This window comes from Myzus persicae, unplaced genomic scaffold, assembly GCF_001856785.1.
Source record: "Myzus persicae strain clone G006 unplaced genomic scaffold, MPER_G0061.0, whole genome shotgun sequence".
In the NCBI taxonomy this organism is placed as follows: domain Eukaryota; kingdom Metazoa; phylum Arthropoda; class Insecta; order Hemiptera; family Aphididae; genus Myzus; species Myzus persicae.
Genome location: NW_019104423.1, coordinates 47,084 through 57,014, shown reverse-complemented (window position 1 = coordinate 57,014; position 9,931 = coordinate 47,084). Strand labels below are relative to the sequence as shown.

At 42.0% G+C, this 9,931-nt stretch overlaps 1 protein-coding gene across 1 annotated transcript; it reads right to left on the bottom strand.

The window, feature by feature from the left end:
- Window positions 1-8,742: 8,742 nt before the first annotated feature.
- Window positions 8,743-9,243, bottom strand: LOC111042078. The gene has a single exon (XM_022326566.1). It carries the CDS (start codon window positions 9,241-9,243, stop codon window positions 8,743-8,745), a length of 501 nt encoding a protein of 166 aa, XP_022182258.1.
- Between the last annotated feature and the right edge of the window lie 688 nt (window positions 9,244-9,931).

The following is a 9,931-nucleotide window of genomic DNA, read 5'->3' as shown; positions in this document are numbered from 1 at the left end:
CACTGGCAACGCAAGCGGCAATAGCAAATGTAACAGATTGGGCTGTAATGGAGGAAGAAACGCTGAGCCTACACATGTACATAGGGTTTAAAATAACCACCACTCGCGGCCAACAGCGCGAGCAGGCAAAGAAGGGCTGGGCGTACAGCAAGTTTGACCATCAAAAGCTAAAGGACAAAATGCACAGCGGGGCACCGAGCCCTCCCGTCGACGCTCCCAGCATGTGTAGACAAGCCATTAAATGGTTAACTGAAGCATGCGATGCATGCATGCCCCGCGTCTCCGGGACATCCAAGAGACGCCCAGCGTTCTGGTGGAACGACGACATTGCGGACCAGCGCAAGGCTTGCCTCAAGGCAAGAAGGTCGTACACCCGGAAGCGAAAGAAGGCAGGCGAGGCAGGAAGCACACGGGAAAAAGAAAACTATAAGCAGCAGAGAAAAGCGCTGTCTGTGAAAATAACAGCTGCCAAAGATAGGAATTGGAGCGAACTATGCGGCCAGGTTGAAAGTGACCCATGGGGCACTCCGTATAAAATAGTCATGAAGAGGCTGGCTCGCAGAAAGCCAATACCAGGACTTGAAATCCCGGGCCGCCTCGACTCGATAGTCGACACGCTCTTCCCACGCAGGGCCGTAATCGGGAGAACGATCGTGGATGTCAGCGAGGAGGAGCTCCAAAGGGCCTTGTTCACGGAGACCGAGGTAAAAGCAGCAGCAAGGGGACTACTGAATGGGAAGGCACCTGGACCTGACGGCGTATCTAACGAAGTACTTAAGACGGCAGTGGGAGCACATCCGGGGTACTTCCAGGAGGTCTTTAACGGGTGCCTGAGAAGCGCCTTCTTCCCGCCGGAGTGGAAAACGGCAAGACTCGTGCTGCTACACAAGCCAGGAAGACCACTTGATAACCCGTCTGCATACAGACCACTATGTATGTTGGACACGATGGGCAAGCTATTTGAGAAGCTGTTAACACAGCGACTTCGGGACCTCCTACGGAGAACTGGGAACCAACCTGAAAACCAGTACGGTTTTAAGAAGGGCAAATCCACACTGGACGCCATGGCGAAGATACAAACTGCAGTACGCAACGCAAACGGACGTACCAGTGCGTACAATCGGTATGTCTGCATGCTGACATTGGACGTCCAAAATGCGTTTAACAGCGCTTCCTGGACCGCCATCATCAAGGCCCTGGAAAGAACCGACGCCCCTAAGTATCTGCAAAACGTTCTCGGTCAGTACCTATCGGACAGGCACATAATAGTCGAAAGGCCGGACTGCGCGCCAAGGGTAATCGAGATGAGCTGCGGAGTTCCACAGGGCTCGGTGCTGGGACCAGACCTGTGGAACCTAATGTACGATGGGCTGCTGAGCATCAAGCTACCCAGCAACACGGAGTTGATTGCTTTCGCAGACGACGTGGCCATTGTATGTACGGCCCAGGTACCCTTCATACTCGAGGAGAAACTCGGCAAGGCACTCCAAGACGTAGTGACATGGATGACCGACAACGGATTAGAGCTCGCCCTGCAGAAGACTGAAGCAATCGTCTTTACAAACAGAAATGTGCACAACACAATGACCGTGGAATTTCTGCCGCACAGTTTCGCGTCAAGCCGCAGCGTCAAGTACCTCGGGGTGCAGTTTGACCCGAGGCAGCGGTTCTTGGAACACGCAAAATTAGCGGCGAAAAGAGCGATGGAGGCGGGCAGACACCTCGCTCAGATCCTACCCAATCTCAGGGGTGCCAAGTAAAAGACTAGACGCGTGCTGTCAACGGTGGTGACATCAAGGCTACTCTACGGAGCACCAATCTGGGCCGAAAAAATGTCAGCCGAAGCAATGGCCACCATGGAGTCGGCATACAGGAGGACGATGCTGAGGGTTGCCTGCTGCTACAGCACGACGTCATATGACGCAGCGGCCGTAGTTTCCAGCATGCCCCCCCTGAAGCTGCTGGCAGAAGAAAGGAGAAGCATATTTCTGGGGACCAGCAAAGAGGTTGCCAGGGGACATCTGCTGACCGAATGGCAGCAGAAATGGAGCACTTCGGGAAAAGGCAGATGGACCAACCGTATCATCGGTGACGTATCCATATGGTATCGGAGGAAACACGGCGAGGTGTCATACCACCTAGCCCAGGTGCTGACAGGACACGGATTTTTCGGTACGTACCTGCACAAATATTGCAACCTGGCGACAGACGCGTGCGCTCAATGTGGTACTACGCCAGACACCCCAGAACACGCCGTGTTCCAGTGCGACGCCTGGCACAAATGGCGGACGGAAGCCTGCGTCTACATAGGAGTGGATATCCTGACGCCGGAGAATACAGCAGCCATCATGCTGAGTTCGAAAAAGTCATGGGAGAGAGTCAACTCCCTCTTCACAAGAATTATGATGTGCCGAGAACGAGAGGAACGAAGGGTGCAGCGAGGCGGAGCATGAACGATCAAACAGGGGCATCCGAGGTACGTGACTACGAGACCGGCTGGCTTGTGACGCCGGGTCGTGAAGATTGAAGCGGTGATCCATAAATCGACTTAGCTTAAGATTAAATGTATTGTAGGCCAACCGGCCAAAACAGGAGGGGTAGAGCCCTCCACCTAGCTGTATAATATTGATTGTAACATTGCAAGCAGGGGGATTGTCCCTGCGAGCGATGCCATTGTTAATGTATTGTTTTCAATAAACGATGGGGACCAGGAGGAAGTATTACCAACGTAGTTCCCTCCTGGTTCTCGGTTAAATTAAAAAAAAAAAAAAAAAAAAAGGCCCATCCACAGAGCCTTACCTTAAATGGTTGGGCAGGTCTGGTCCACCTGCAAGCACCTGCTAACCAGGAGGATCAGGAAAAAAGACAGACGATGCGAGGCTGGCGTCGTCAGTGGAGGCCAAGCCACACAAAAAAACAAAATGGAAGCTGAACGTAAAAACGAAGAGTCTCGTCCTGGTGCCACCCTACCTGGGGTGGTCGGACACCAGGAGACGGCAGTTGGGGGTGGCTCGCCCCAAAGGTCGACATCAACAAGCCAGATCCCGAATGAGGGGGTGTCCAGCATGGCCCTCTCATCCGGTAATAATACGACTGCTGAGACAGTCGTGTCAACTGGCACGCAATGGAAACAGGCACCTCATGGAGAAAAATTTACGGACGCATCAAAAACTGGCGAGTCATCTGGCCTCGCGGCAGGTGCAGACAAGTCGAGCAATAAACCTGTCGGCCTCCAGAAGAGGACAATTGATATTGGTGCTCTCAGTGAGGAAGCCCTTTTGGACTTGCTACGGGGGTATATCAATTCAATGTGCGCATTCGCTGGGGCAACCAGAAACGTTCATAAAGAGTTGAAGGAGACGCTTTCTAACTCCAGCAGAATCATGTCGCAATTCGTCAAGGTGCGTCAGCAAGGGCGGAACAAAGACGCTCCGGCCAAGGTGCAAAGTCGGCCTGCACTATAGATGCCGAGACACAGAGCCCCTGCTGGTGGGACATCGGAGGCGATAGAGAGCCGAGGAACCAGGCGACCAACGCCAAACGGATGAGAGACGGAGAGAGCGGCGAGCCAAAGGACCAGCAGGTCCAAACAACAATGTGGACAGAAGTGGTCAAGAATAAGAAAAAGAACAAGGTCCCGGCTAAGATGGATGATGAACCTCCTGCAACGAAGCCAAAACCTGAGAAATCAAAGAGACGTGGAACAAGGACGCGGCCAGCGGCGATCGTGGTCGACGTTAATAATCAAGCAGATCTTCCGAACCTGGTGAAGAAGATTAGAGACGGTGTGAACCCAGATGTAATAGGAGAACGCGTAGTAGGGATGAGGCAGACAAAGGCCGGGCACATCTTGTTGGAAATCAAGGGTGATGCAGAGGAGGTCGAGGCGGTAAGAAAGGAGGTCTCTAAGACGGCTGGAGACGGAGCTGAGGTGCGCTCTCTACAGCAAAGAATGGTAATAGAAATTAGGGACATAGATCAATGGACGACGGCGGAAGAGGTAGCTGATGCGGTTTCGGCTGCATACTAGTTGCGGTCATGACGATTTTTGAGATAAACAGATATAACAGTTGCGGTCACACCAATTTAGGTAATATCTTAGTTGCGGTCATATCTTATCATAGTTGTATATAATGCACACAGTGTATATATGTGGGAACACCACTACTTATCTGTAAAGTTATTTCCTTTCAATTTATACCTACAAAATTTTAAAATTTATAATTATTATTATTATTATACTATTATATATTATATTTTGACACAAGTTTACTATTATATACTATATTTTGACACAAGTTTAACCACGTAATATAAACATAAGTAGGTATCAACATTTTTAACCATAACTACACAAAAAATAATAGTGTAGACAGTCCTAAGTCTTTTATCTTTTCGATATAAATGGGAAGGAAAATGTTGATTAATACATTTTTCTAAATTCAATAAATAAACGAAATATTAATTTCATATTTAATCATCATATAAACTATATTTTATTATATTATTTAGTATACTTAGTTATTATTATTTGAATGACCGCAACTAGTATGTAACCTTTTTGATGGATGACCGCAACTAGTATGTAACCTTTTTGAGGGGTGACCGCAACTAGTATGTAATTTTTGATTATGACCGCAACTAGTACACACCGGCGGTTTCAGTGGCATCAGGCTCCAACCACGCAGACACGAGAGTGATAAACATAAGAAAAGGTTTTGGAGCTTCGCAGACGGCGCTGGCACTAGTCCCAACAGCAATAGGCAAAAAGGTTGTGGAACATGGAAGGATGAAGATTGGAATGGTTAATTGTAGGATTAGGCAAGCCGAACGGATGATGAGGTGCTTCCGCTGCCTCTCGTTTGGCCATACGTCCAGGGAGTGCAATGGCCCGGACAGAAGCCTATGTTGTAGGCGTTGCGGAGTCACAGGACACCAAGCGTATAAATGTGAAGCTACGGATTGAACAGCGAAGGAGTTTGCCACCCATCTGAAAAATGGAGGGAAAGGAGGGGATTTAAGACTTCCAACAGTCGGGAGTTCATACCCAACGCAATGATACGGATACTGCAAATTAACGTTGGTGTATGCAGGGCGGCCCAGGACCTAGCACTGGCAACCGCATCCGATATGGGAGTCGATGTGCTGGTTCTTAGCGAACCCTACAGATGTGGTCAAGAGGCTGAAGGGTGGTTCAGCGACATCGATGAAAGGCGATGTGGCAAGCAGTTAAGGAGTATACAAAGACCATCCAATCGACCAGAGAAGTTGAAGAAAGAGCTAGGCAAAGGGAAGGAAGAGCCAGAGTCGTGGTCACATGAAGAGAGAATCCAAAACTTAGTTAGTTAAGATTAATATATTGTGCGCTGAAAGCGGAAATTAGAGGGATAGAGCCCTCTCTTTGTTGTAAAATGACGAATGTATATTGTTTGTTTATTTGTAATATATGATACGGATACAGGGGGAAGGACGACCCGACACGGGTGAAGTGCCCCCCTGTAGCGCCGTGATACCACACAAAAAAAAAAAAAAGGTTAACCTAACCTAACCTAACCTACCGATGGACTAAGCATTCTGATCATTGGCATAATAGGGTCAGAAAAGGTAATATTTTTAAAAAAGGTATAAACCTTTTTTTTGATTTCCACACAACTTACAATATAAAAATCTGTACATCTGTTTTGGAATTCTAACAACAAATCCGGACGATCACTTATTTCACTACTTAATAAAAATGCTGATAACTTAGTGCCTAAGTATACTTTATTTCCTGGTAGAATATTATTTTTGTCTTCAGAATTTAGAATTTCCAATGGCGTGTGAAGAACATCATTTACACTCATGTAATACATTAAGATTTCTTTATGTGTGAACTCCATTTTTTCATGTAAACTAGGCAGTATTACTTTTTCAGTTTGGAAATATTGATTGAGATATGTAAATTTTGGTAATATAAAATCCAAAAACAGAAAGTATGCTTTTGTGAATGGGTCATGCAATTGTTTGAGTATTGATTCAGCCGACATCAACTTTTCAGAAAACCATTTGTTGGTAAAAAATAATCTAAGAGCTTCCCACTGTTCCAGTATGCGATGCACTACTTCTAAAAGTGATAACCAGCGTGTCTGTGACGGGTGTAAGATTTTATGTATTTTTAAATTGCAAAATTTTCGAAATTCAGTGAATTAACTTTGTCTTTTAGAACTTTAAGAAAAAAAATTATAAATATTTCTTGAAAAGTCTTCACACCTTTTTGGTAAAGATTTGCAAGCTTGGCTACAACACAAATGTAACGAATGACAGATGCATTTAACAATAACAATTGTGGGAAACATAATTTTCATTCGACTGGATACCGAATTATTTTTGCCCATCATTGTAGAGCTCCCGTCTGATCCGAAGCCAACAATATTTTTAAAATCAATACCATGCTTTTCAAATGAACTCATTATACAGTTAAATAGATTTTCTCCGGTGGCTCCTTGGTTAACTTTATCTGGATCCTTTACGTCATAAACTGGAACCAAATCCCAAAAACGACTTACAATATGTTTTAAATCACCATCATAACCACACTACAACCACACACATATTAGATTGAGTACCAATATCAGTTGATTCATTGACCATTATAGAAAATTTAGATGAATTTAACTTTTCTACCAACACATCTTTCTCACTTGGCGCAATTACATTTTTAACAATATTTGTAGCTCTCGTTCTTTTTAACTTCATTTGTTTACAAATTTTTGAATCCGGAAAAATATTTTTTAACAATTCTTCTAAATGATCGATAACCAGAAAAGCAACATTGTGCTCAGCAAGAAATCCGGATAACTTAATTTCTGCATGTTGAGTTTGCAGATCCAAAGTATTAGGTTCATTAGCAACAAATGACCTTAACATTATAGATTGAGAAGTATGAGAAGTATATGGGGTAGCTTTTACAAATGATAAATGCAACTTACTTTTAGCATGGTTTTTTAGGCAGGTCAGTTCTGCAGTAAGGCTAACTTAACACTTTAAGCATCTTGCTCTATAACAATCATCTGCTACTGGTTTAATCCACTCTTTGTACAAACTATTAGAGTCCCATTCCGTTCGGTACTTTTGTTTTCTATGTTTCTCTTTCAGCGATTCATTTCTTCTCTTTTTGTGAGACGTCGTATTTCTCTGAAATATATTGCTTTGATTAGTTTTACATTTTAAAATATAAAATTTAGTACCTGTTTACATGATGACATTGAAGTATTTCAAATCTGTCTAACTCATATAATATTTATTATAATAATAATAAAAATGTATACATATGTGTAGACCACGCTCTTATACGTGTGACAAGTAATCACACGCCTAAGCGTTAAAATGTCATCAGTTAAAAAGTAATTAACAATGATTTTAATATACAAAATATACTTACATCTGGTGTATCTTCTATATCCGACATTTCAATTAACTACAGTACAGAAAAGAGAACTACAAAAGTTGAAACTTAATAAAATAAACGGCTACAAACGATTTAACGATTGAAAATCAAAATTATAGTTAGGTGCAGGCACACTATTACCACTTACAAATTACAACGGTGGAACGTGGGTAAATGGGTAATGGCCAATGGCGGCAAATGGCAATGGGTAGTGGGCCACTGGCCAGTGGGTACAAACAATGGAAAGGGGACAGCATAGCTCATAAAACAATGAAAGAAGAAATATAGAGAAAAAGATTTATTATTTAGGGGTGCCAACTGCCAACTGTCAAGTGCCAACTTTACTGCTAAAAACATGATTATCAGCAATTAAGCAAATTATCGTACTGAGGTGTACGGTTATAATTTAATTATCGTACATCGTACGACATCCTATATTATCGTATTTGTACGATCCAAACCGTGCGTCTGGCAACACTGCTCCTGACTGAGCACAATCGAAAGCCGTCGAGCACTGGGCGAGCAGTGGGCGTGGCTTAAACGTCGCGTGCCTGCGCCGCTCTAAAACACCTAACAGCGCATTCTCTTGGTCATCGCATACGTTTTACTTTCGGTGTGGCGTCCTCTTAAATTTATTAACAATAGTATTACGATTTACGGTAGGTACCTAGATTGTTATAGTTCTTGCTGAAAACATTGCTTATATAATATTTTAATATTTAATTATTATAATAGTATATAATTTTATCATATTATTATAATGTTGTTATTAGTATTTGACTATTCGTCATACCACCTTACTATAAAACAGTATGATTCTGTTCATTGTATAAATAATTAAATAATTAGGATACCTACATAATATTATGAACTAATGTATCACAAGTATAATTTGAGTATAAACAGTTATTGAAAATGTAAAAAATATGAAATAAAATTCATAAATAATTGTCTATTTAAGCAGTCGTTATAATTGACGAGATTGTTTAGTAATCAAAATAAACAGATAAGAAGTTTTATTGTATATAGCCAACATAGCCTAACCAACTTCATATTATGATATAATATATAATTTAGTATGCATAAAATATAAAAAATAATATAACCTAGTGTACTCGAACAATAATATTTGTTTATTTTGTTTATTTATTTGTTAACGGGCTGGGCCCTTTACAACAGTTTAACATAATACAATAATATATAATTTAAATAATTAATACAATGACACAATTAAATTTGTATAAGATAATAATTACAGAATAATAAGTATAATAATGATAATAAAACAGATATAAAAATATATAATAATAAATGTATTAGTTTTGATGAACGGTGCTCTCATTGGCCAGCCGCATCATGCGGTCTAACGGATTATTTCTGCCATAGTCGGTAGTGTGCGCAGGAACAACGAAAGGAGCATGGTATCTAGTAGTACGGGAAGGAACTTTGAAATTGACTAACGAGAGAAGTGAGGGAGTATCTATACGACCATCAACCAGTTTATTCAGAAACTCTATGTTAGCGTTAACTCGCCTGTTAGCCAGTGAAATGAGGCGGAGTTCCTGCATAACTAAGAAATAGTCGTGTGGAGGATGATTTATTTTTAAGACAAAAGCTGCGCAAGATAAGAACCGTCTCTGAACACGTTCTAATTGACATGAGTCAGATACCGTATAAGGGCCCCATAGGACCGATGAATACTCTAATAGTGAACGGACCAATGAGCAGTATAAAGTTTTTAATGAAGAAAATAGATTGAACTCCTTTGATATGCGCATTACAAACCCAAGCGTTTTTAAGGCTCTGTAAAATATCATTTCAGTGTGGGAGTGAAAATTGAGATCGAAATTAAAGATAATACCTAAGTCTTTCTTACTACATACCGACGTTACACTTGAACCATTGATGGAGTAAGTATAGTTAATAGGAAAGTGGTGTCTTAAAAATGACATGGAATGACATTTTTTTACATTAAACTGAAGACCAATATTATTAAACCACGAGACCAGATTGTTGAGATCATTTTGGAGCGCAGAGCAGTCAGATAAGTTTTCAATTTTCCTAAAGAGCTTCAAGTCGTCCGAAAACATGAGTAGTTCACAATTTTTGACAATTTCCTTGATGCCATTTACATACAAAGAAAACAATATTGAAGATAGATGTCCTCCTTGAGGAACTCCAGAAGAGACCTTTGAGATGGATGATTTGCATCCGAACACTTTTACCCACTGGACTCTGTCTGACAAATAAGATTTGAACCAAGACAACAATGAACCATTGTTCACCGAACCCACTTTTGTATAGGGTCTCGATTAGGCTGCCATGGTCGACTCTATCGAAGGCTTTAGTAAAGTCTGTGAAAATAATATCAACTTGGATGTGCTTTTCGACAGCCTTCAAAACAAAATTGTTAAAAACGAGTAAATTAGTAGTGGTCGAGCGGCCAGGTCTAAACCCATGTTGCTCGTCGATTAGAATAGAGTTAATTGGTGATTGAATACTTCT

Coding starts and splice junctions, on each gene's coding strand:
- LOC111042078 (XM_022326566.1), bottom strand. CDS start 9,243: ATGATATTTTACAGAGCCTTAAAAACGCTTGGGTTTGTAATGCGCATA.